Consider the following 27,633-nt stretch of genomic DNA (forward strand, 5'->3'; position numbering starts at 1 on the left):
TCGTGTTTGTTTTGTAAAGGAAATACTAGCAGGATCAAGAGACACAAAGTTTTTAGATTATTTTACTAGTTTACCTAAATGAAGTTATGTGTTAGGTGTGATAGCAATTTAGATTCACATATCAACCCGGTCAAGGATAAAGATTAACAGGGTTTTTTGTTTGTTTTTAATTTAGAAAATTAAAAAATAATAAACTTGGATGAAAGAGTTATTAAATGTACTCTCTTGTAGTTCATTCAGCTCCTGAACAGGAGCAGTGTTTACTGCAGGTCTGATTTATGCTATACCCAATACTGAGATAACTGAGATACTCAGTTTAACAATTTATAATGTCTAACAAGTGAAAATAACTTCAGTATCTATTCTGTTAACAAGTATTTTTGAACATTTACCAAATGACATGTTCTTTTCTAGACACTTATGATACACCTGAGGGGGGAAAAATAGAATTTCCTGGTCTTTTGTAATTTATTTTTCTGGGGGATTGGGGAAGATGACATAATAAATAAGTTAATTATGTATTATGTTAGTGGATGATATACTGTGGAAAAAATAGAGCAGGGTACGAAGGGTTAGGAGAGATGATATGAAGTAGTTTGATATATAAGTCTGGAGTGCAGAAGAGAGGTTTTGGCTGGAAAGAGACTTCTGGGAGTTGTTGACATGTATGTGATCTTTAAAGTCATGAAACTGGATGAAATCACTAAATATTAGATAATAGTGAAGAGAAGAATACCAAGGACAGAATCGTGGTCTACTGTTAAGGTATTTAGTTAGAGGAAGAACTAGCAAAGAAAGCTAAGGAAGAACTAGCAAAGAAAGCTAAGAAAGAACAGCCAATAGCATGGGTCCTGTAAGTCAAATAAAGAAAGTATATCAAGGAAAAAGGAGCAATTAACTTACTGAAAGTTGGTAATAGGCCAAGGAAGGTAAGAGTCAGATGTCGAGTAAGAGGAGCACTGAGATCTGCTCATTAGATTTAGCAACGTGAAGATTGGTCAGTTTAACAAGAATAGCATTGGTGGGGTAAAAGCCTGCTTGAAGTGGCTTTAAGAGAAAATAAAGAGAATCTGGAGGCAGCAAGAATTGTCAAGTGTTATAATTAGGGTGACCATATGACTAGATTTCCCTGGTGTTCTGGTAATCATCACTTGTTCCAGCATTATTTTTAATAGAGCCTCATTTCACTCTCAAATGGGTCCTGGTTTGAACAACAAATGATATGGTCAGTGTGGTTATAATTTGCTGTCATTACTCTGTTGGACACCCAAATTTGACCAGTAGTATCCTTTCTAAGCCAGCTTTTATGACTTTTTGAGAGAACTCAATTAGTTCTTCCTTTTCTGGCATAACAAAATTTTGCAGGGATTATACTTTTTCTGCCTCAGATCCATAATCAGCCATTTCTCTAAGAAGCCTTGTTTCATTTTAGTGACATTCAGAAACCAAGAATTGAATAGATCTTGATTGGGGAGAAGGGGAGTGAGAAAGGTAGGTGACCAGTTAGAGAAAGGCATTTCACGATAAAAATTTTAAAAGCAGACGGCCAGCCAAAGATACTGAGGTGGGAGAATAGGAAATTTATTCAGGGAATTCTGTGTAAAACTGAATGAATGGCATATGAGACTCCTAGAAAAAGTGTATTATGTAATATTAGAAAGAGGCATTGAGACCAGGTAATGAAAGACCAGACTTAAGTTCTTTGGCTTCATTCTGTATTCAAGACGGTGACATAATGGGCCTTGGAGTTAACTGGTTCTGGAAGCAGGAAACCCAGTTACGCTATTATAATCCACACAATCGATAATGAAGTTCTGAACCTGTGGGTAGGATAATGGTAATCCAAAGGAGGGAACTAAATTCAACAGACACTACAGCAGAGAAAGTGGAAAGGGGGATGGGAGCATAACAGAAGCATGACGAAGAGGCCCACAGTGTCAGATGACTCTGAGCTGTCTAACCTGAGTAGCAGAGGCTGGAGATGCCATTAATTACCATAGATAACACAGGAATAGGTGAAGGAGTAAGAAAAAGATATTTTATTTGGAAAAATCCCTTGGCAATATGATGACAGAGTATAACCTTATTGAAGTTCCATCTGGTACTGTATTTAGGAGACAGTAGAACAATATTTAGGAAATAAGGTTTTTGTTGTCACTGAAGGGTAACCATAATGAGATTCCCATCTGTGGAAAAGCATGAATTTGGATGTCAATAGGTCTCTCACGAGTTATTTCAGTTTCTTTATTTCAGAGAAGTGCATTTCTTGCCTCATTTCCAAATAGACAAGAAAAACCTCCAAGAATCCAGACTTTTCTTGTCACCTTGTAATTCCCTGGTATTGGGATTAACCCCTCATAATCTAAATATCATGTTCCAATTTAAATCACATTTTGGAAACTACAAACATGTTTTATATTTTACTGCGTTAAAAGCCCAATCTTAGAGCCTCTTGGAATTAATGTCAGCTTGATTACTGCCTCCAAGTTACTTTTTGTCTTTACCCAGTGTGCCTCCCCACTGCCTGATATAGAATAGTTTGGTTGCAAACATACTTTACCCACTCAGCCAGAGACAACATTACACTGGTTATATAGTTATGAGTCAGTATATTCATTTGTTCAAACGAAAGTCTCTGGAGAGAGGAAAGACAAGGAGACAGCCAAATAATCAAACTTGGGATTAACTAATTTCAATTAAATGTGCTCTTTTGAATATAAGCAAAGCAATAGCATCTGGCACAGTGTGAAATAAAGGAACTGAAATATTCTGATGGATCTGGTTATTAGTGAATGGCTATCTTTAATGCAGGAAACTTGAGCAATGTTAGTTATACATGATGAAGAAGGAATTTCTACTTTATCGCCACTGACAACAGGTTATGGCAAAAAGCAAAATGTGGGGATTCTAGTTTGAGCCCTGTTGTATAATACCTTGAATGAGTGTCTTAAATTTTATTGGGTTATCATTTTCTCTTCTATAAAGTTGAGTGGTTGAGGGTCCCCAAGGTTAAGTGATTCACTAGAAGGATTCACAGGACTTAAGGAGAAGAAAAAACTTTTATACTCAGAGCAACAGTTTATTTCTGTTCAAGGATACAGATTAAAATCGGCAAAAGGAAAAGGCACATGGGGGGAAGTCCAGGAGAAATCAAGCGTAAGCTTGTAGATGCCCTCTCCCAGTATAGTCGCATGGACACACTCCTAGCAGTGATGTGTGACAACACTTGCAGAGTGTTGCCTGTCAGGGAAGCTCAGTTGAGCCTTGGTGTCAGGGGTTTTATCGGGAGCCAGTCACATAGCCGTGAATCACCTACGTGACTCACCTTAACTACTTAGACTCCAGCTCCCCAGAGCAGAGACTTGATCACCATAAATCACATTGTTAGGGTAAACTGCCTTATCAAATTGGTAAGCCTGTGGCCCAAGGGCTCAGAACTTATTCCCTAGGAACTGGCCAAAGGCCAGTCCTGAAGATAGGCCTTCTCAGGAATGTGCAGAGTTTGAGCAGCCCAGGCCTGCTGAGTTAACCCTTTCCTACACAGGTGTAGAATTATGTGAGAGCTGAAGTCCCTTATAATTCTGATGTTTTATGAATGGATTAGTAACTCATAGCATATATATTGTAAAGAAGTTAATGCTTTATTTCATCTTTAAGATGGATTGGATAGTTATAAATTTGAAACCTTAAATAAAAGAAACGAGTTATACTGATGCTAGAAATAAAGCTGGATTGAATGTCTAAAATAAAAGAATGTATGTCTTATACAAGTCAACACGGAGCCCTGCTCACTGATGAATAAGCTTGCAAGTGGGAAGATGAAGATTTTCAGACTTGAGTTATTTTAAGGAAATCTAAGGGGAAAAAACTACTTAAGCTCAGTTTCAGAAACTAAGTTCAGTTAACATTTGATTGGTGGCAAATTAATGTTATTTTAAATTTCCCTTTGATGATAAATTTAAACATCTTTTTTAATGAAAAATCTTTGCAGCAGTTTTGTAAAATAGCTCGTTTTACTTGTCTAATGTGTCTCTCTTACACTCATTTTAAAGTTGTTTAGTGCAGTATTCCATATTTAGCATTTGTTACATAACTCAGGTATCTTCATTTTCCCATTGTTTTTTTCTTGAGCCATGGTTTTCTAATTGAGAATGGTTTTGTGTTTTTACTTTTGTCATTTTACTTTCTGTCAAATTTTAAAAGTGTTTAAAATTTTCTTTTTTAAGTTGAAATCTAGGTAAGTATATTTTTCCAAAGTCCATAACGTATGACTTTGGTATAAAATTTGCAAATTACCATATGGAATAATGCATCTTATTCTGCATTTGAAATTGCAGAATTATTTGAAATGGTTGAATTCAGTTTAAAGTACAGAAAACTCTAAAATTTAAGAGAAATATTTTATCTGAAAAAAGGCATTGGAATTAGTTTCATATAAAAGAAAGCCAAGTGTTCCTGTCTTATTCATTTTACTTAGAATTAACCCCATATACTAGGAATGGCATAGTGTAAAATTATCATATAAGCACTGAACTGGTGTCTTTTCTTTCACATTTTTATTGGTATTTTCTTAACCGTGTTTAAGTCTACCTTTCTGCATTGAGTATGTTTAATGTCTTTGGAATAGGAACAGAGCTGCTGTGTAAAAATGTCTTTTGCTGGGTCTAGAAATGGATCTTAGTTTTCCAGTTGGTAATGAAATCTTTTCTCAGAAAGAGCAGTCTTGTCTTTTATGGCACCTGCCTGGCTTATTAGCTAATGCGGTTTTCCAGCCATTCACAATATAATATCTACGTTTCAGTGAGTTCTTAAGTAGTATTTGGCCTTCTCCCACTATGAATAAAAATTATGGTAATGTAGAATACTTTTGAGCAGTAAGTCTTCTGTTTTGCAACACTCTAGTAGTCCTAGCTATTTTTTCTAGTATTTTATCTCTTCATCTTTGCTTTTCTAAAGAAAAAACCCACATTGGCAACTAAAGATTCTTTGGAAATTCTGAATTTGACTTGTCTATTGGTAAGAGACTTTACTGACCTCTCACTAAGAAATAGGCATTTAAAATTTTTTCACTCTGGTCCATTTCTGTTGAACAAATGTATTGATATAATTATACTAGGATCAAATAGTCAAAGGTGGATAAGAGACCATTCTCACCCTTGAAGAACTTACACTCTGGGCTCTTCATTCCATTTTCCCATCAAGAAAATGAAAGATTAAGCTTAGTATAAGCATAAATTATTCCCTGACTGTTTTATGTAGTTCCTCAGACCTTTTGACCAGAAGGCTTACTACCTAACCATGTTCAAACTAGCTTAAGCAGAAGTGTTCCCAACAAGCTGGTTCCAACTACTTCCTCTTCTGAGTAGTTAGCCAGAAACCTGGCATTGTTGCAACTCTTTCATGTCCAAGCCTCTAAATACCATTTGTCTTTTAGAGTTCTCTACGTTTTACCTAAATGAGGGCTTTTTGGAGTTTTATCCACAAAGCTTGCAATCTTATGTGCTTTTCAAACTCTTGTGGGACGCCATTTGTTTATAATGAAGAGAGTAGATGTATTGTCAGGTAAGGTACCGCAGCCGCAAATCCAGTAAAACATCCATCATCCAAGGCATTCTTTGAAAACTGTGAATTACTTCAGATCTTAAAAAAAAAAATAAATTCCCACTCTCCCCTGCAGTTTATATTACGGATCTATTAGACCCTAGTGAATTTTGCTGTAGCAACCGGCTTTCATAATCAGTTTGAAGGGTAATTTATTCTTACAATATGAGTAAATTAAATTTTGTGGCTAAATTATAACCTATCATTAGAACTACTAAATCCAATCCAAGAATAATGAAAATAGTTGTTTAAGACTTCTTCCTTTAAACGTGTATTAGATATTCTGAGTCAGAATGTATATAAATTTAGAATTTGGAGCAATTAAGAGATGATTTGAAAGTCCTGTCAATTTACCATGAACTTGTCAAGTAGACTGCATAGCAGACTCTTAGAAGGATTGAGAAAGGCTGTGGGTTAAATTTCGTCTTACCTGCTGAAGGGAATACTAACATTTGAGGTGCTGTCTATCCATTTGGAATAACACATCAAAGAGTCTTATTCTGAAAGGCAGTTCCTGATCTCTTCTGAATAGAAGTGTAGGGAGGGAAGAATAACTTCACAATATATATTTTATTGCAATTTTTGCATTGTCTAATGAACTGCGTGATTTATTAAATTCCTCAGTGTCTAATTAGGATAGTTAAAACCTCTTTCAGGTTTTAGAGGTCACCTGTGTTCATTGACTCATGGCCCCTTCCTCCGTCTTCAAGGCCAACAGCACAGCATCTTTAGATCTCAGTACCTCAGTATCTCTCCCTTTTTCTCCTCTTTCTCTAACTCATACCCTTCTGCTTCCCTCTTAGGAGGAGCCTTGTGGTTACATTAGGCCCACTCTGGGTAATCCAGGATCCCCATTTTAGGATCCTTAACTTAAATACATAATAAAGTCTCTTTGGCCATGTAAGGTAACTTATTCACAGGCTCTGAGCATGAGGACAAAGTTTATGTGTTATTCTTTCTCCTGTGCCCCCACATTTCTTTTAATTCTAGCTCTGCAGATACATACTCACCATCAGTTCTTTTACCAAAATTATCTCTTGCTGGCTGAACTCCTCCTCTAGAAGATTCCTCTGGAGACAAACACATGTATACTGTATTTCCTGAATTCTTGCAAGTTCAAAACTATTTTCTCTAGACCTGATTCTTTAGAGCTATTTGACTGTAAAATTCTTGGCTTACACTTGCTTATATTGAAAATGCTGCTCCATACTTATTTTTATTTTGTTCTTGATATCTGATACCAGCTCAGTTTTTTCACCCTTATAACTAAATTGATCTTTTTGGCCATGAGCTCTGAAGATTTTTTTCCTTTGTCTTTAAAATCTAATAGTTTTACCAGAATAAGTTTCATTATTGATTGTTCCAGGTCTCTTTAAGCTAGGTACATAGTAAACCATTTTGTTAAATTTTTTGGTTGTTTTTTTCCAGAAAGTTGTTTTAGAACTATAGTTTTAAGTACTGGCTTTTGTCTATTGTTTTTCTTCTTCAGAGACTCTGATTACATGTATGTGGGATCATCCTTTGCCACTTTCTTTCTGTCCCTTTTTCTTTATCTTATTTTCATTTTCTTGGTAGTTTTCTTGACTTTCTTCAGTGTTCCTTGTTGAATTTTTCTTTAAATCTGTTCTCTCTTTCTGAGATGGTTTTTCTTTTCTTGCATTTTATTTCCTAAGCTTTATCAACTGTTGATGCACTTCTGTGTTTTACCTATTTCTCTTCTTCAGTGTTTTAATTTCTCATTTTGCAAATTTTTTTGTATAGGCCCCAACTACTTGTTTGAGGCTCCCCAATGAAGTTTGCAGGGTTATGTTACAGTTGTCTTTTTGATGTTTAGTTTTTAGGAGAGAATCAGATAAAATATTTTGATTTACATTTTCCTTTTTATTATTAAATTAATTTTATATGAATTTGACTTTTTTTCTTTTCTGAACTGTAGACGTTTCTTATACAGGGCCCACCTTATGTCAGTATGGCAAAGTGACATTTTTTTAGTGGATAATGAGAAGGAGGACTTGGTTTACATGTATTTTCTTTCGTCTCTGTAGGGTCCTTAATTTCTCTTTCTTTCCTTTACCTACACTGTTATCACTAAAGGGAAGTGCACAACCCCTGTTTATCTAATTCTCCTCAAAGCAGTGCTTCTTGAGGCTGTCACCTTCAAAATCACTCGCTTTCAAGCCCTTCCTTCTTTGTAGTGCTGTGAATTACCAAGTCTGAGACTTGTGTTGAACACTTTGACCTTTTGTAGTACTTTTTGCTTTCTTGTGGTGCTTTTTGTCTGTCATTAATGCATGTCCTTCACTCCACTCTCTTCTTTTCCTCCTAGTATCTTAGTCTTTCATTCTCTGGCTCTGTATATTCATAAGCTTATAGCAGCAGTGAGAGCTGTTGAATTTGGTGTTAGTTTCTCTGCTTATAGGTATTTATCTACTAATAATGCTGAGGGCACGGTTCATGTTTGGTTTTATTTGTACTCCTTGTTGAATTTATTGTTTTGGAGGGAATATGTGGGTGGGTTGAGATTTAGGTAGTATCATTACCTTCTGCACTTACTTAAGTTCATTTTAGCAATAAAATTTAACCAATTCGCTCTTTAGGCTGATTTTTGTCTTACAGAGTAAAAAAAGGTGCTTGTAGCCAGCCATTGACAAACATGGGGCAAGTCTTAAAATTTGGATTTTTAACTATAATTTAAATAGCTTTATTAACTTGAAACTGCTTAAGGGAGGCCACTTCCTAAATTAGCTCATCAAACTTAAGACATTTTCAGCCAAAATATGTCACATAATGAATTTTTTTATATATACACACATATACAATTTAAAAGGAGTCCATTATTTATGTACTTTTTATATGGATTTGTTTTACGTACACATTTTTCACATTTATATTAGTGTACACAAAATGAAATTGAGTTTTTACTCTCAGAAACAGTGCTTTCTGATCTTTTTGACATTGGATCATCATTATCAATATTTGATTTTTTTTTTCCATTCTACTCTTCTTCCAAAACTCCAATATAGCTCTTTAATATAGAATCTGTGGTAATTTTTCAGAAGGAGTTACACAAACCAGTATGTACAAGGGTAGTCATCACATTCCTATTTATAAAAAGATCAAAAATCAGAAAATGTATTAATGTCCAGTAGTAAGAATTTGGTTAAATAAATAAGAGCAAAAAAACCAAAAATAGACATTTGCCCTGTTATTAAATAAAGCTAGTTTACAAAATACTATGGTCCTGTTTTTGTTTAAAGTATAATTTAAATATCATTTTCACTTAATGTTTGCACAGTTTTTGTCACATCACATATACACCTTACTGTCACTCAGTGTTGTTTTAAATTCAACTGATTTTTCTATTTAGCTTTCTTCTAGACAGTAATAAAAAAAAAATGTTCATTTTTTTCATGCGTATTAGAATAACTTGATAACTATTAATGTAGAAAAATTGCATTTTCATATGATCTAAAGTCATCCTTCATTCCCTTAGTGGAATGCATATCAAACTTAAATTCTTTTAAAGAAGCTTGTAGAAGGGTGTATAATAAAATTATAACCATGTAAACATTGCTGGTAATTTTACTTATTTTTCTTTCTGTTTTTCTGTGTTTTTTAATTTTCCAAAATAAATCTGGATTAATTCCTTCCATAATAGAAAAGTGTTTTGTGGGTTAGATTTTTTTTTTTAATCAAGAATTAAGAGACTTCCCTGGTGGCACAGTGGTTAGGAGTCCACCTGCCAATGCAGGGGACACGGGTTCAAGCCCTGGTCTGGGAAGATCCCACAGGCCGCGGAGCAACTAAGCCCATGTGCCACAACTACTGAGCCTGTGCTCTGGAGCCTGCAAGCCACAACTACTGAGCCCACGTGCCACAACTGCTGAGGCCCGCATGCCTAGAGCCCGTGCTCTGCAACAAGAGAAGCCACCGCAACGAGAAGCCCACACACTGCAATGAAGAGTGGCCCCCACTCATCACAACTAGAGAAAGCCCGCATGCAGCCATAAATAAATAAATATATATTGTTTTTTTTTTAAAGTAAGAATTAAAATTAAGTGTTTCTCTGTAAATCTCTCCATTTCTTTATAAATTGATAGAATTGCCAATGTCCTGAAATGTCATTAAAATAAGTAGTAGTTTCTTTAAATAATGGATTTCTTAAAAGCAAAACATGGGAATTTCTCATATAATAATGACAGTTTAAAATAAAGCTCATAACTAAAATTAGTTTGTTTTATTCTTTTACAGGAGTTGAAACCTGATATAGTAACTAAATCTGCTCTTGGTGATGATATCAACTTTGAAAAAACCTGCAAAAAGGTACTTCTGCAAGGGGTTGTATTTCTTTTAGGAGAAGTTCCTTATTTGTATTGTTGACCTACTTTTTTCCTTTCACTTTTTTCCTTGAAGAGAAAACTTACCAAAAGCCAGTTACTAAAAAATCAGTCAGTCAGTCAATCACCTGGTGTGATTATTTTTTAAAAAAGCCAATTACTATTAGTGTACAATGATTTTTCCCCATTTGAGCTCTACTACTGCCACCAAAAAATATTTTTATGGTAATTTATGAATTTTGCTTTGCTGTGATACCACACCCTCAAGGACCTTACAGGTATGTTGAAGTTAATGTGGCATTTGTGTGTTAGATAGCAGTTAGTCTGTTAATCTTACAAATTAGAATAAAGACTCTTAATTTTTTTCTTTCCAAATAGTTTTTATGAATATTTTATTTAATCCCTGCATTTACCCTATGAAAATTATTTTTACCCCCTTTTTGTAAGTAAGGAAACTGAAGCTCAGAAAGAATGAAGTGAGCTAATTAAGGGTATGCCACTGTTAGGTGCACAGTTAGGACTTTTACCCAGATCTTCTGCTCCTTGCATTTGCGTCACTTGCTTCATCCTTAGTATTTCCTCTTTTTCATTTCTACCCACTTTGCTAAAGGCTATGTGACAGTTCCACCAGAGAACAGATTTTTGGATTAATTGATTTTTATAACTCTATTACATTTCTTTTTTCACTTTTATTCACATTTGCTCTAATCTATATTATTTCTTCCTCTTGCATTTGTGCTTACTTTGCTCTTTCTCTAGTTTCTTAACGTGGAAGCTTAAATTACTGATTTAGACCTTTCTTTTTTCCTAATATAAGCATTTAATGCTATAAATATCCCTCTAAGCGCTGCTTTAGCTACATCTTATAAATATGATATGTTATATTTTATTTTCTTTGAGTTTAAAATGTTTTAAATTTCCCTTGAAATTTCACCTTTAACCTATGGTTTAATTAGAAGTACGTTGTTTAATTTCTGAACAATTGGTGGTTTCCAGGTATCTTTTTGTTAGTTTTCTTTATGATCCATGTGCATACTCTTTATGATTTTTATTCTTTTAACTTTATTATTTGTGTTATTTGTCCAGAGTATGGCTTATCTTGGTGAATATTTCATGTGCACCTGAAAACAATATTATATTGGGATCAGTGTCCTATAAATGTCATTTAGGTCAAACTGATTGATGGTGTTGTTCAGGTGATTTACATCTTTACTAACTTTCTACCTACTTGTTTTATTGTTGACTAAGAAACGTGTGTTGGAATCTCCAACTGTAAATGTCAATTTTCCTATTCCAGCCTTAAGGAAAAAAATACTCATAAATTCTACATTTATGTACACTAGCACTCACCTCTCTGCAATTCACTGATTTTAGCCATGTTAAATTTTAAAGCATTTTATTGTAAGAAGGTCAGAACATGAAAGTTTTTGTATGTTTGAGGGGAGGGAAGATTTGTTGTTGTCATGGTCCTTGTCAGGAAGGCAACACCAAAGTCATGAGCATAATTTTACAAACAGCTTCCTTATTTTATACTAACATGATTTTACAGTAAATATTCTTATTTCATAGCATTCATTCATAGAGAGGAAAAATTTTAGTTCTGTTATAGTTTTTAACTTGTGTCTTGGTCTATCTATATTTCTGACAAAATAATGACATGTTAGATAGAATAGTGGTAATTTATAAAAATATGGTAGAACATATTTGTTTCCTCTTGAGAGTTTAAAAAAATAATAATTTAAGGTTTTTACTAGAAAAATTTTTTTGAATTTTCTGGTTGCTGCATTCTAAAAGTATTTCAATAATATTTAATTTGTGATGAGAATAAAAAGCAATTTATTTTTAGTTGGCTAATACTATGTTTCCATTTAAATTTCAACACTAAAACTTGACAATATTATTTAATTTTAACTTGAAAATATCCAAAATAAAATATCCTTTTTTTTTTTTTTTTTAACTTTTCAGTCAGATTTTTTTCACTTTGGAAGGTTACTATTAGTTGATGTATGTGTAATATTTGTAGCATCAGGTTTTTTTTAGGGTATCTTCTTTCATTTACAACCCTTTGTTAAACCTTCCATTGTGTGAAATGTCATCCTAAAAACGGGGAAATGTGTCTACAATCACTTATCCATTTTTATTTTGTAATAGTAAATTCATTTGCATATTACTGTGTTTGTAGTCATGAGATTTATAATATTCACATAGAAAGTTTAGGATCTAACTGAAATATTGTCAAGCGAAACCTGATTGCATTTCTGCCCTTTTGGTATCTTCCTCCAAACAGAAGGAAGGAAAGGGAGGTGGAGAAGGAGAAAAGGAAAACAGTTCTGTTTCATCAGAGTTCTTGATGGAACCCTTGAGGATTTAGAGCCAAGGGAAATTGTCTTGCTTAAAATGATTTCAGATTCCTCCCAAGCTATTTGATTTCAACTATTTTGCTACTGTTTTATGTCATTTGTGATATTCTTTGATTGGATTCATGTTCTGTATCAAAATATGTTAATAAATTAAACCTCTGGAATAAAAATGAGGCAAGTAGCAGTGTCATGGAGAGAAGACTGATTAGTTTGCCATAGGAAGGGAGGTTAGTGAAAGATGACCAAAGAGGAAATAAGGCTATTACATAGAGCTCTGTACATTTGAAGCTGTCTGACCATCAGAATAGAGCAGAACAAACTAATTTGTGTAACTTCTTAGAGCTTGCACAGTTCATGCATATACATTATTACCTCAATTGATCTTACAACAATGATCTCATATAGAAAACATTCATGTGTGCACATGTGTGTGTGTACATGTGTGTGTAGTAATACTAGTAGTGTCTTCATTTTCCAAATTCAGAAAGGGGTTAGAAAGATTAAGTAGCCAGTTAATATTTGTATGAGAGTTTTAAAGCTAGAGAGTTTGGGGACTAGAACTGTGACATTTCCAGACAATTATTGCCAGAATTTCAAGGGCTTCTCAATTCAAAACATCTGTTATATGCAGAGCAATCGGCTAAGCACTATGGAAGAAAGGAAGGAAATAGGACACAGTTATATTAAACAGCTACAGGATGAGAGGAAGCAAATTAATATTTGTTAACATCTACCAGTTGCCTGACTCGTTAGATGCTTTATATACGTTAGCTTTCTCAGGGAAGATGATGATAATCTCATTTAACAGATGAGACAACGGGCCTAGAAAGGTAAAATATACCTATGGTCATAGGTAGTCAGTAGGAAATGTCAGATCCAAGTTCTAAACCCAGGTCTCTGCCTACAAAATGAAAGTTTAGGACAAAAGGATGGAATAAGTCCCATATATGTAAGACTGCATTTTGGAAATCATGGTGTTGTAGGGATTTTAAGAGTTCATTGAATACAGAAAAGTCTCCCATTCTCTTAAATGTGGACTCTAAGCCGTATTTTGCTTTGTTTGCCACAGTTCTTCTGATCCAGCTGAATAGACTGTTTCTTATTATATCTCTAAATGTTTTTAATAAATACAAATATGAATGTGTTGGTTTATATCATTAGGTAAAACCTGGAATTGAATTTAAGTCCAGTTAATGTTAAAAGTATGCTACTAGCATTCTACCTGTACTAGTTCATTTAGCGTCAGTTTGTTTTAAGGCAACATTTCAAAGGAATGAACATGGTGTGTAAGAGAGCTTTTTCATTTTTAGACTCTTGTTTATATTTACATGTACATTCTCAAAATTCTTTTCAAACTTGAACACCAAATGCTTTGTGTTCACAGTAAATACCCATATGCCAAAATAAAATGTGTCCATTAAAAAGTGAGGTGTTTTCCTTTTTTAATTTAATTTATTTGAAATGGAAGAAACTGGAGGTGTATGAAAACCACAGTTTCCTGAGAATTTTCCAAGGCAAACACTGTGTCAACTTCAAGTAATGAAAGCTGTGGTTTCCTTCATATCCCCCAATATTGTGAAGACTGTTCCATGCATGTGTAAAAACTATTTGTTAATCGCGATTACTTAGCCTTTTAAGCTTCAAAATAATTTTATTTAAATTTAAGAAGTATGGCTGTATTTGAATTCTTTTATAAACCTCCACATTTTCAGTCTCTCCTATGAAGTTTATCACATTCTACCTTGGGTTAGTTATTTGTGCATTTGTTTTAACCTTTTAAATTAGTGCAAGATCATGAACCTCAAAAGATGGTGTTTGTGTCCTTATGTGTAAGACTGTGCCTTCACATAATAAGGCATATTTATGTAAATATAAATATCTGTAAATATAAAGAGGGAGAAACTCGTGATAGTGAGAGGCCCGCGCACCGCGATGAAGAGTGGCCCCCGCCTGCCACAACTAGAGAAAGCCCTCGCACAGAAACGAAGACCCAACACAGCCATAAATAAATAAATAACTAAATAAATAAAATTTAAAAAAAAAAAAAAAAAAAAAGAGGGAGAAACTAAGTGAGGAAGGAAGATGGACAGGAAAGAAGTAAGGAAGGATAAAGAATTTCAAGTCCCTCATGACAGGGACTGTGGTACTGACTCTTGTGAGTTCCTACACTTAAGCTCAGTGCCTTAAGCAAAATGTAAATATCTCACATTGCAGCAGAGACCCAAAACACTGCCAAACGTATGAACCTGAGCCCTCTTGATTAACAAGCCTCTTTTCTTATGTTTATATTTAATTTCTTTACAAAAAGATTTGAGGGAGGCTTGGAGTTGGGTCACAAAATGAGGGAAAGTTATCTCAAATAGTTTAGAAGAAAACTTGTTGAGAATACTAGACTGAATTCAGAAACCTGACTTTGAATTCTAGCTTGTTCCTAACTGGCTAGGTGGTCTTGAAATCAAGTCAATACTGTTAGTCTAATTGTTAGATAAAATCTTTGGTCTATATTCCCTTTACCTCTTAAACCTCTTGTTAAAATTTGAACTTAAAAAATTAAATGAATGATTTCTAATTGCTTTCTTAAGAATAAAATTAGAGAAAGGTTTAAAGTGTTAAATTTGAAAAATTTTTATTAGAGAAATTTAAACATTTATTTAAATGATTGCTGTAATTTATAAAATTTGGTATTTTTAACTAAGACTTTTTCCAGATCAAACATTTTAAGAACTACAGGCATACCTCAGAGATACCGGGGGCTCAATTTCAGACCACCTCAGTAAAGCAAATAACCGCAATAAAGCAAGTGATAAATTTTTGGTTTCTCAGTGCATATAAAAGTTATGTTTACACTGTACTGTAGACTGTTAAGTGTGCAATAGCATTATGTCTAAAAAAATGTACGTACCTAAATTTAAAAATACTTCATTGCCAAAAAGTGCTAACCGTCATGAGTCTTCAGCAAGTTGTATTCTTTTTGCTGGTGGAGGGTCTTGCCTTGAAGTTGATGGCTGCTGACGGATCAGGGTGGCGGTTGCTGAAGTTTGGGTGGCTGTGGTGATTTCTTAAAATAAGACAACAGTGAAGTGTGCTGCATCGATTGCCTCTTCCTTTCAGAAACGATTTCTCTGTAGCAGGCAGTGCTGTTTGATAGCATTTTACCCACAATAGAACTTCTTTCAAAATTGGTGTCAGTCCTCTCAAACACTGCTGCTGTTTTATCAACTAAGTTTATATAATATTCTAAGTCCTTTGTGGTCATTTCAGCAATCTTCACAGCATCTGCACCAGGAGTAGTTTCCATCTCAGGAAACCACTTTCTTTGCTCATCCATAAGAAGCAATCCCCATATATTCAGCTTTTATCATGAGATTGCAACAATTCAGTCACATCTTCACTTCCAATTGTAGTTCTCTTGCTGGTTTCACCACATCTGCAGTTACTTCCTTCACTGAAGTCTTGAACCTCTCAAAGTCATTCATGAGGGTGAGAATCAACTTCTTCCAGACTCCTGTTACTGCTACTATTTTGACCTTTTCCCATGAATCATGAATGTTTTTAATGGCATGTAGAATGGTGAATTCTTTCCAGAAGGTTTTCAACTTACTTTGCCTAGTTCCATAGGAGGAATCGCTAGCTATGGCAACTATAGCCTTATGAAGTGTATTTCTTAAAGAAGACTTGAAGGTTGAAATGACTCTTCGATCCATGGGGCTGCAGAATGTGTGTTGTGTTAGGAGGCATGAGAACAACATGAATCTCGTTGTACCCCTCCATCAGAGCCCTGATGACCAGGTGCATTGTCAATGAGCAGTAATATTTTGAAAGGAATCTTTTTCTCTGAGCAGTAAGTCTCAACAACGGGCTTAAAATATTCAATTCAGTAAGCCCTGTTATAAACAGATGTGCTGTCTCCAGACTTTATTGTTCCATTTAGAGAGCCTGGGCAGAGTAGATTTAGCATAATTCTCAAGGGCCCTAGGATTTTCGGAGTGTTAAATGAGCACTGGTTTTAGCTTCAGTCACCAGCTGCTGGTAACGCAGCTAAGCTGCGTTAGCTTCTAACAAGAGTTGTCAGCCTGTCCTTTGAAGCCAGGCATTAACTTCTCCTTTCTAGCTATAAAAGGCATCTTCTTCCCAAAAAGGGTGTTTCTACGTTGAAAATCTGTTGTTTAGTGTAGCCACCTGCATTGTTTATCTTAGCCAAATCTTCTGGATAATATGCTACAGCTTCTACATCAGCACTTGCTGCTTTACCTTGCCCTTTGATGTTGTGGAGACAGCTTCTGTCCTTAAATCTCATGAACCAAACTCTGCTAGCTTTCCTTCTGCAGCTTCCTCACCTCTCTCAGCCTTCAAAGAGCTGAAGAGAGTTAGGGTCTTGCTCTGGATTAGGCTTTGGTTTAAGGAAATGTTGTGGCTTGGTTTAATCTTCTATCTAGACCACTAAAGCTTTCTCTGTTATCAGCAGTGAGGCTGTTTTGCTTTCTAATCATTTGTGTGTTCACTGGAGTAGCCCTTTTAGTTTCCTTCAAGAACTTTTCCTTTGCATTTACATCTTGGCTAACTGTTTGGGGCAAGAGGCCTAGCATTCAGCCTGTCTTGGCTTTCAGCATACCTTCCCCACTAAGCTTAGTCCTTTCTAGCTTTTGATTTAAAGTTAGAGACATGTGACTCTTCCATTCACTTGAATACTTACAGGCCATTGTAGGGTTATTAATTGGCCTAATTTCAATATTGTTTTGTCTCAGGGAATAGGGAGGCCCAAAGAGAGAGAGAGACAGGGGAACATCTCAGTGTTCAGTGGAGCAGTCAGAACATCAGTTGTTTGTTTTCTTATATGAGCGTGGTTTTTGGCGCCCCAAACAATTACAGTAGTAACATCAAAGATCAGTGGTCACAGATTGCCATAACAAATATAATAATAATGAAAAAGTTGAAATATTGCAAGAATTACCAAAATGTGATACAGAGACACAAAGTGAGCAAATGCTGTTGGAAGAATGGTGCCAATAGACTTGATAGACACAGGGTTGCTACAAACCTTCAATTTGTAAAAAAAACATAATATCTGTGAAGTGCAATAAAACAAAGCATGCATGTACATGTATAACATCTTTTATTCGTCTTATAAGAATGAAAATTTAAACCCTGAGTATTTATAAAGCATATAACTAATGTGTATGTCATTAACAGTTTTTCCATTTGCACAGTTTTTTCCCCATTAGAATATTTCTTCTACTCCCCAAATCATGAGCTACTCAGATTTGCAAATCAGTAACAGACCATCAAGAACAGATATGAATTAATTAAATACAGCTAGCAAATAAATAAAAGGAATTTTTTGTCTACCATGCTTCTATTTGCAAAGATTCCTTTACAAAGGGAAGAGGCTTGCATTTTTAGGCGTTTTTGCATTCCAGCTATCATTGCCTGCCTCTAACTGCATGACTTCAGGCAGGTCACTTACCATCTCTGGCTTTTGTTTTTTCTCATTTCTCTAATAAGCAGCTCTTCCAGATCAAACATTCTGGTAATGCATTTCAGTCCCCCTTCAAAATTCTTACTGCATCAGATATGAAAATGACAGGGCTGTCCTCTCTGTGTGTGGTTTTGTTTTGCCGAAAAAAAAAAAAATTAAATATTTTGTATCCCTCACACAATCTTAGCAAGATTTTTATGGTATTTCTGAACTGTATTATTTTTTTTAAATATTCTTAAACAACTCTGACATTGTCATATTTCATTGTAACAGGAATAGTTCATATTTCATTATAACAAGAATAGTTAATTCCCTAAGATATTTAGCAGTGGTGTTGTGTAGCTAGCTTTATCAAAATTCCACTTTATAAAAATTAGAAGCAGTAGGGACATATTGAAATGTTCATACACAAATACCATTGTGGTACAAAGTGGGTATGGCACGTACCTACAAGACAACATTTTTGTTAAATAGATTCCAGCTAAGTGAGAACTTGAGAAACCATTTCTTTTTTCTTTTTCTTTTTTTTTCTTTTATTCTAAAGATGCTGATATATTTAAATATTTTGGTAAAAAAGTTTTTTGTTTCTAGCTTTATTGAGATATAAATTGACATAACATTGTATAAGTTTAAGGTAAACAACATGATGGTTTGATATACATATATAGTATGAAATGCTTACCATAATAAAGTTAGTTAATACATCCAACACCTTACGTAATTTGTGTGTGTGTGTGTGGTGAGAACATTTAAGATTGACTCTTAGCAACTTTCAAATATTTGATAAAGTATTGTTATCTATAGTCACCATGCTGAATATTAGATCCCCATAACTTACTCATCTTGTAACTAAAAGTTCGTACCTTTGACTGACTTCTCCCAGTCCCTGACAACCACCATTCTGCTCTCTGCTTCTATCAGTTTGGCTTTTTGTAGATTCCACATATAAGTGATACTGTGCGGGATTTGTCTTTCTGTATCTGACTTATTTCACTTAGCATAATGCCAGATCCATCCATGTTGTCACAAATGGAAGGATTTTCTTCTTTCTCATGGCTGAATAATATTCTGTTGTATATATACTATACCTTCTTTATCCATTCATCCCTCAATTGGCACTCTGGAGGAATTTTGATAGGGATTGAGTTGAATCTTTAGATGGCTTTTGATAGTAGAGACATTTTAACCGTATTAATTCTTCCATTCCATGAACATGGGGTATCTTTGCATTTATTTGCGTCTTCCTCAATTTCTTTAATCAAAGTCTTATAGTTTTCAGTGTACAGATCATTTACCTCCTTGTATTTTGCTGTTTTTGATGGTAGTGTAAATAGGATTGTTTTCTTTATTTTTCCTTCAGATATTTTCTTGTTATTGTGTAGAAGTGCAACTGATTTGTGTATGTTGGTTTTGTATCTTGTAACTTCACTGAATTTGTTTTATTATTTCTAACAATTTTCTAGTGGAGTATTTAGGGTTTGCTGTGTATAAGATCATGTCATCTGTATTCAGAGACCATTTTACTTCTTCCTTTCCAATTTGGATGCCTTTTCTTTCTTTTTCTTTCCTAATTGCTCTGGCTAAGACTTCCAGTACCATGTTGAATAAAAGTGGTGAGAGTAGGCACCCTTGTCTTGTTCCTGACTTCAGAGGAAAAGCTTTCAGCTTTTCATTGTTGAGAATGATGTTAGCTCTGTGTTTGTTATACATGATCTTTGTTAAACTGTGGTATGTTCCTTTTATACCCAATTTGTTGAGAGCTTTTATCATGAAAGGATGTTGAATTTTGTCTTTTTGTCCATCTATTGAGAGGATCATGTGATATTTCAGCCTTCATTCTATTAATGTGGTACATCATGTATATTAATTGGTGGATATTGAACCATCTTTGCATCCCATGGTTAAATCCCACTTGATTATGGTGTATTATCTTTTGAATGTGCTGTTGAATTTGATTTGCTAGAATTTTGTCTAGAATTTTGCATCTTTATTTATCCGGGGTAAATAGTTTATCCTGTAGTTTTCTTTTCCTGTAGTGTCCTTATATGGCTTTGATGTCAGGGCAATGCTGGCTCATAAAATGAGTTTAGTGATGTTCCCCCCTCTATGTTTTTTTTGGAAGAGTTTGAAAAGGATTGGCATTAATTAGAGAAGCCGTTTATTTTCAACCCATTCTTCTTCTTATGTTCTTTTAAACAATTGTATTCCTACCAATGGAGTAGTGTCTATCCTAGCCACTGTTAAGGACAGGGATACTGCCTCATAGTATAAACTGGATTTTGTATTTATAGCTATTCAAAACTTGCCCAGAGATATAAAATTGTTCTCTGGTATGGAGTGATTACAGGAAGTTAAATGCCCACACCTCTTAGATTTCCTAAGTAAGCCACATTGTCATCACATACTAGCTGTCAAACTGAGAAGCATAAAGAATGAGAATATGTTTTATATCTTATGTTAAAGTACCTACTTTTATCAACAAAGTACTTTCAAGAGAATAATACTTTTATTTGCTGATACCGTTATCTGTTTTCTTTAAAAACACAAATTACGTATAATCACAGAACCTAAAGCTGTGGTATACCTAATTCTGCTTATTAAATTGTTATGTAATCATACCTGATTAGTAACTACTTAATTTTATAGACCTATATAGCTTGTAGACTCAAGCCTTCATGTTCTTCTTTGAACTCACTGCTGGTACATATGGGTGCATAAGCAATATACTGTACAACTCCAATTGTGACAGCTACAGTGTGAATGCCAACCCTGGGATTATGCAACGCAATGGCTATTTTTTAACCAATCTCACTTCTTATTAACCTGTATTCTCCCCAAATAAGTCCACCACAGTTATAGAGGATGACATATAAGAATAACATCTTCATTTATTAGACTAATACATAATTGTACAATTTTAAATCTTATTCTGGAGCCCCCACCCCACCTCTTTTTCTTTTAAGAGAATTTACTGAAATTAGATCACTAAGTCACAGTTAACTCTGGGATATCTTCCAGGGCAGAGAAATAGCATTGCTAAGTAAATTCAAAGATAAAATGATTCCTATCAAAGCAGTATTACTTTGAGTCAACACTAGACACAACACACAAGTATTACCACTGTTCTTCTAAAACTTTATAACTAAGATGGAAAGATATAGCTAGCTCTGGAAAGAAAAATACCCGGTTCATTAAAGCTTTTAGCAAGTTGTCAAAGCAGGGATTTGGTAACAGTAGTAAATATGGTTTTGAACAATTATACGTGAATACATTTAGTCAAAATCTATTTCGTATTCCCAGAACTTCTTATCTAAAGAAATTAACTCACATGATAAAATTAATTACTTTCTAGTTTATCTGCTTTACAGATACAGTTGTTCATATATCAGGAATTTTCTTTGAAGTGAATTGAATTTTTAGTAGCTACTCGGGAAATATACTGAAAGAAACAGTTAAGGAAAAAACAGATGCTATTGGAATGTCTTTTTCCCTTGTAACCTGAGGAAAGATTCCTGGGGTGTGTATAACATTTGTCAGTTGTTTTTGTTTCACTAGTTGTTTTTGTTTCACTGTTATTGTTTTTACATATAAATGTTCTAGAATTAGTCCTGAAGATTAAGACATACTGCTTCTGCACTGAATACCGAATTGTTTCTACTAAGCCGGAATCTCTTATTATGTCAGCGTTCAGGAAGCACATTTACTGCATTCAGTGCTATAACCTGTTGCCTCGATTTGGCAACAAAAGTCTGTCGTGGCAGTGTTTTTGTTTTAAATTCAACTTTTAAACATGATGAGCCTGCTAAAAAAATTTTTTTTTCTGTTTTCCTCAGTTCTTAGTTTACCTCCACTGAGGATTCTACTTGCATGTAATGTAGAGCAACATTACACTCTTTCTGTAAAGGACAGTATTGTAAATATTTTAGGCTTTCTAGGCCTTACAGTCTTTGTCACAACTACTCAACAATGCCATTGTGACATAGTGCAGCCATAGATAGTACGTGAATGAATGAATTTGGCTGTATTCCCATAAAACTTTATTTTTAAAAACAGACAGCAGGTGAGAAGTTGGCCCATGGGCCAGTTTGAAAATCAAATAGTTCTACAAGATTTTTTTGTGAAAATGACAGTTCTCTCTCTTGGTCTTTCCCCACTTTCAAGTTCAGTTGATTCTGACAGGATTTACCCCCACATAAGTATGTTTATATTAGTACATTTGAAGCATTAGTGACTTCCTGCTGTGGTTTATAAGGATTTAGATCTCTTTCCTCCTTCAGCCCCTGTGTCGTATATGTACCCTCCTTATCCCTTCTATCTTCCTAATATACTTGGGTTAGATTTAGATTAGATGAACATTTAGTGATTATGTTATTTTGGCTGTGAGTCATGTAGTGAGTGATTATTACTTTTCTTTTTCTGTATAATATTTCTACTTATAGTTTGTAATTATTATGTTTATTTTGTTGTTTTCTGTGTACTCTCTATGTAACACCAAACTCCTCATCAGTTATTGAAATCTCTCAAGACAGTTAATAACACTAGGTATTGTAAATCTAAATCTAAATCTCCTGTTACCATACTGGGCAGTCCTTTTGCCTGGATCTCCTGTTTCTTTTATCCCATGCCTACCTCATTCTTTGTTTCCTTCCTCATTTTAGTGGAACCAGTAGCTTCTAGGGAGAAAGGTTCAAAGAATGTAAACTTTTAAAAACTTCCACGTCTGAAAGTATTTTTATTCTTCTCTAGTTTGGAAATCATTTTCCTACAAATTTATTGTCCTGACCTCTAATTCTGATTCTTGAATTTTGTGCGTGTGATTTTATTTTTTCTTTCTGAAAGTTGTAGACCCCAGCATTGTGATGTGACTCTATTTTCATCTATTGTGTTGAGCCTTTTCAGCCTGAAAAATCATGTTCTTCATTGAGGTTTCTGTGTTAATAGCTTTTCTACAAAACTCAAGCCACTGTGTTTGACCCATACTTTCAGCAGCGCAGCTGGTCACTGAGTAACACAGGATACCAGCAATAGGCTTTCTTGCCAGATTCTCTCATGTTTCTCCTAGGTAGATAACATGAGTAGGAAGTCCTGTATTACTTCAGGAAACCCAGCAAGGAGTTGAAGAAGCAGAGATATACCATGTTTTTGGATTGGAATAATCAATATTGTCAAAATGACCGTACTACCCAAGGCAATCTATAGATTCAGTGCAATCCCTATCAAATTACTAATGGCATTTTTCACAGAACTAGAACAAATAAATTTTTAATTTGTATGGAAACACAAGAGACCCTGAATAGCCAAAACAATCTTGAGAAAGAAGAATGGAGCTGGAGGAATCATGCTCCCTGACTTCAGACTATACTACAAAGCAACAGTAATCAAAACAGTATAGTACCGGTACCAAAACAGACATATAGATCAATGGAACAGTATAGAAAGCCCAGAAATAAACCCATGCACTTATGGTCAATTAATCTGTGACAAAGGAGGCAGGAATATACAATGGAGAAAAGACAGTCTCTTTCAGTAAGTGGTGTTGGGAAAACTGGACAGCCTCATGTAAAAGACTGAAATTAGAGCATTCTCTAACACTCTATACAAAAATAAACTCAAAATGGATTAAAGACCTAAATGTAAGACCAGATACTATAAAACTCCTAGAGGAAAACATAAGCAGAACACTCTTTGATGTAAATCACAGTAATAATTTTTTGGATCTGTCTCCTAGAGTAATGGAAATAAAAATGAAAATAAACAAATGGGACCTGATTAAACTTAAAAGCTTTTACACAGCAAAGGAAACCATAAACAAAATTAAAAGACAACCTACTGACTGGGAGAAAATATTTGCAAACAGTGTGGTTAATTAACTAACAAGGGGTTAATTTCCAAAATATACAAATAGGTCATACAGCTTAATATCAAAAAAAACAAATAACCCAATTAAAAAATGGGCAGTAGAGCTAAGTAGACATTTCTCCAAAGAAGACATGCAGGTCAGCAACAAGTACATGAAAAGATGCTCAGTATTGCTAATTATTAGAGAAATGGAAATCAAAACTACAATGGGGTATCACCTCACACCAGTCAGAATGGCCATCATCAAAAAGTCAACAAATAATAAATGCTGGAGAGGTGTGGAGAAAAAGGAACCCTCCTACACTGTTGGTGGGAATGTAAATTGTTGTAGCCACTATGGAGAACGTGTAGAGCTTCCTTAAAAAACTAAAAACACACAGCATAGGTGACTATGCTGTGTGGAATACAATATAGTTAGAACCTTTTAAGCTGAAAGAACACAGTATGTTGCTTATTGAACATTCTAGGGAAATGAGCATATCATTCTGAATATTCTCTTTTTTGCTCATTCATTATCTTATAGAGGAATAAACTGCTTGGACAACTTAAAAGTAATGAGTTGTTATTTATCATTTGAATAAGCAGTAAAGGTTTCTTCAAAGTAAAAAAACAAAACAAAAAAACTAAAAACAGTTATCATATGATCCTGCAATCCCACTCCTGGGCATATATCCAGGGAAAATTCTAATCCGAAAAGATACATGCACCCCAGTGTTCATAACAGCACTGTTTACAATAGCCAAGACATGGAAGCGTCCTAAATGTCCATTGACAGATGAATGGGTAAAGAAGATGTGATAAACACACACACACACACACACACACACACACACACACACACACACACACAATGGAATATTACTCAGCCATAAAAAGGATGAAATAATGCCATTTTCAGTAACATGGATGGACCTAGAGATTATCATATTAAGTGAAGTAGACAGAGAAGGGTAAATATCAAATGATATCACTTATATGTGGAATCTAAAAAAATGATACAAATGAACTTATTTACAAACAGACTCACAGACATAGAAAACAAACTTATCGTTACCAAAGAGGGAAAAAAAAAAGGAAACCCAGCAAGGAGTTGAAGAAACAGGATTGGCTTAACACTGTACTTAATGAATAGTCTCCAAATGGACTATATTTCTTGGAGAAGGCTGAACAGAGACAGTGTCTAAGAGTCAGAATCAAAGTGTATTAGTTTCCCTAAGGCTGCTGTAACAAAGTACCAAAAACTAGATGGTATATAACAACAGAAATTTATAACAAAATACCAAAAGTTAAATGTTATATGACAACAGAAGTTTATAATATTTTCTTGCGTTTCAGGAGACTAGAAATCTGAAATCAAGGCATCGGTAGGGCTGTACTTCCTCAGAAGGTTCTAGGGAAGACCCCTTCCTTGCTTCTTCCAACTTGGCTTGTGGCAGGGTAATTCCAGCGTTTGCCTCAGTGGTGTTCCCTTTCTGTCTCCCTGTGCCTCTGTATCCAAGTGTCCTCCTTATAAAGACACCAGTCATATTAGATTTAGGACCCACCCTAAACCAGTATGCTCTCCTCTTAATTAATTATATCTGCAATGACCTTGTTTCCAAGTAGGATCACATTCTCAGTTTCTAGTTGGATATAAAATTTGGGGAGGATACCATTTGACCCAGGACAGAAGGTAATTAGGCAGCAAATCGTCCTGGCACAGGATTTGCACCAGGTCTAATTTAAAGGAGTTGTTCTCTGAGGGACTCTACCTAGATAAGTTCTCCAAACAGAATAGATTTCAAACTGTTATCATCTTGCTTTTACTTAGGTACTCATAAGTGTTTATTACTGGGAAGGAAAAGGCCTTATTGGGCTGTTAACAATGAAGGGTAAATTTAAAGTAAAGATGTTTAAAGCTGATAGCTCTACTTTCACACACTAGTGAAATTTTTACTTGCTTCATGGAATATTTATTGAATGCCAACTATTATCAGTTATTGTCCTAGGCACTAGGTCTACAGGAATGTGGAAGACAAAAGTCCCTGCCTCACAGATATGAAAATATCTGCACTGGCGTGCCGTGTTGAGTGATGTGAAGTAAATAGTGATGGAAAGTGTTTTAGTTCAGATAACATTTGAGCAGAGACCTGAATACAATGAGATGATCAGCCCGTGTGTATTTGGGAGTAGAGTATTCCAAGTAGAGAAGAGCTTGCAAAGGAAGAGCCTAAGCATCAGAAGGCAGTAAAGCTTTAAAAACAACAGATAGGGAAATAACATGATCTGGTTATGTTTAAAAGCTTGCTGTGACTGCTCTATGAAAATTGACTGTGAGAGAACAAGAGGCAATAGAGAATGACCAGGTGTGAGCTTATTACATTGGTCCAGGTGAGAGGTATTGGTGATTTGGTCAAAGGTAGTAAGTAGAAATGGTGTAAGTGACTGGTTCTGGATAGATTTTGCAGATGAAACCACAGGATTTGCTGAAGGATTTATTGTGAGCTGTGAAGAAAGGAGAAATGTAGTGGAAGAATCATTTGAGTTTTAGGCCTGAGCAACCAGAAAAATTAAAATTACATACAATAAGATGGGAAAGACCATAGCAGAAGTAGGTTTAAGAAGAAAGTCACAGCATTCTCTTTTAACATGTCAAGTAGGTGGTTGGATATATGAGTCTGGAACTCAAGTTAGAGCTTGAGGTAGAAATTTGGAAGTTTTCAGCCTACAGGTGATATTTAAAGCAGTCTGAATTATGAATTTTCTAAATGTATAAATATTAATGTATGTATGTGTATATATATATGTATATAGTCCCATTCAGTCATCATCAAACATCTATAAAGTGTTGGCTATAAGCCAGGCACTGGTGGAAGGTTGTGAGAATACAGTAATGGTACTAGTCTTTCAAAATAAAAATATATAGCATTTGATAATTTCTAGGTCTCTAGTAAATGGAACTTCAAGCATTATAGTAGTCATGGATTATATCACCCAGCTTAGTACTAATATGTTACTTGATTCTTTCATATTATTTTAGTTTTCTTAACTAGATCTTTTAAACTCTGAATACAGGAGCTATATTACTTTTTTTTTTATTAATATCACACATGATGCCTACCACAATTCTGGAAAGATATTAAGTACCCAAAGAATATTTATTAATTGATTACATGATAATTTTAACTGTTAAGAACAGTAGTATTTTTGTCAGTGTGTTATCTTTAGCATGGATTACAGGTGAGTTGTCTAATTAGAATATTAACAAATTCCTGTTCCCTAACTCTTAACTTTTAAAAATTATAATGGATTGCATTTTATTCACTTCTTAGTAGTGTTACGTAGTTTTTATTCCCATGTGCTTGTTACTTCAATTTGCAGCCTGATTCTACTGCAACTGAAAGAGCAGTTGCCAGACTAGCAGTGCACCCTCTTCTGAAGAAAAAAATAGATGTGCTAAAAGGTATGAATTAAATGACTTTTAAGCCATTTATGGTACATGATTTGAATAAACGGCCATTCATTTATTTACTTTTATGGTGCTTTTCTCCTTTTGAGGATCTTTTATATTATAAATGTCTCTTTCAAATATTTCCAAATGTGGGAAGCTACCTGACAATATAGAAGTTATCTGATGTCTGAAAATATTTTGTATTTTTTCTAAATTCCTATTTCCTAAATTTCTAAAATATATATTCATGATAATATTGAATACAATTGATTTTCTAAATATTGGTATAATTCATATTATTACTTATGATGTTGCCACTTAGTCACATAATTTCTATTTATGTATGTACATTTTAAAATGTATTGAAGGAATTAAATGCTTCTGTCACAGATTAGAAGATACTTATTTTTATGTCTGAAAGCACAATTTATGGTATTTACAATTGTATTAATACATTATTATTACAGAAATTAAAGTTGCCATTTTATTCTATTTATTTGTATTTAGTGAAGTTTTTACTATTCTTAACATCCATACATGAAGGAATAAATTTTCTTTTAATTTTAGAGA

General features: G+C 34.4%; 1 protein-coding gene across 1 annotated transcript in view; it reads left to right on the forward strand.

Moving 5' to 3' along the window:
- SRFBP1 (serum response factor binding protein 1) overlaps positions 1–27,633 on the forward strand; it is a 66,810-nt gene that overhangs the window by 33,058 nt on the left and 6,119 nt on the right. The window contains exons 4-5 of the mRNA XM_061188081.1: positions 9,853–9,924; positions 26,994–27,075. Coding sequence (XP_061044064.1) covers positions 9,853–9,924; positions 26,994–27,075 — 154 coding nt within the window. The remainder of the gene's footprint in view (positions 1–9,852; positions 9,925–26,993; positions 27,076–27,633) is intronic.

Source organism: Eubalaena glacialis, chromosome 4 (genome assembly GCF_028564815.1).
Source record: "Eubalaena glacialis isolate mEubGla1 chromosome 4, mEubGla1.1.hap2.+ XY, whole genome shotgun sequence".
Classification (NCBI taxonomy): domain Eukaryota; kingdom Metazoa; phylum Chordata; class Mammalia; order Artiodactyla; family Balaenidae; genus Eubalaena; species Eubalaena glacialis.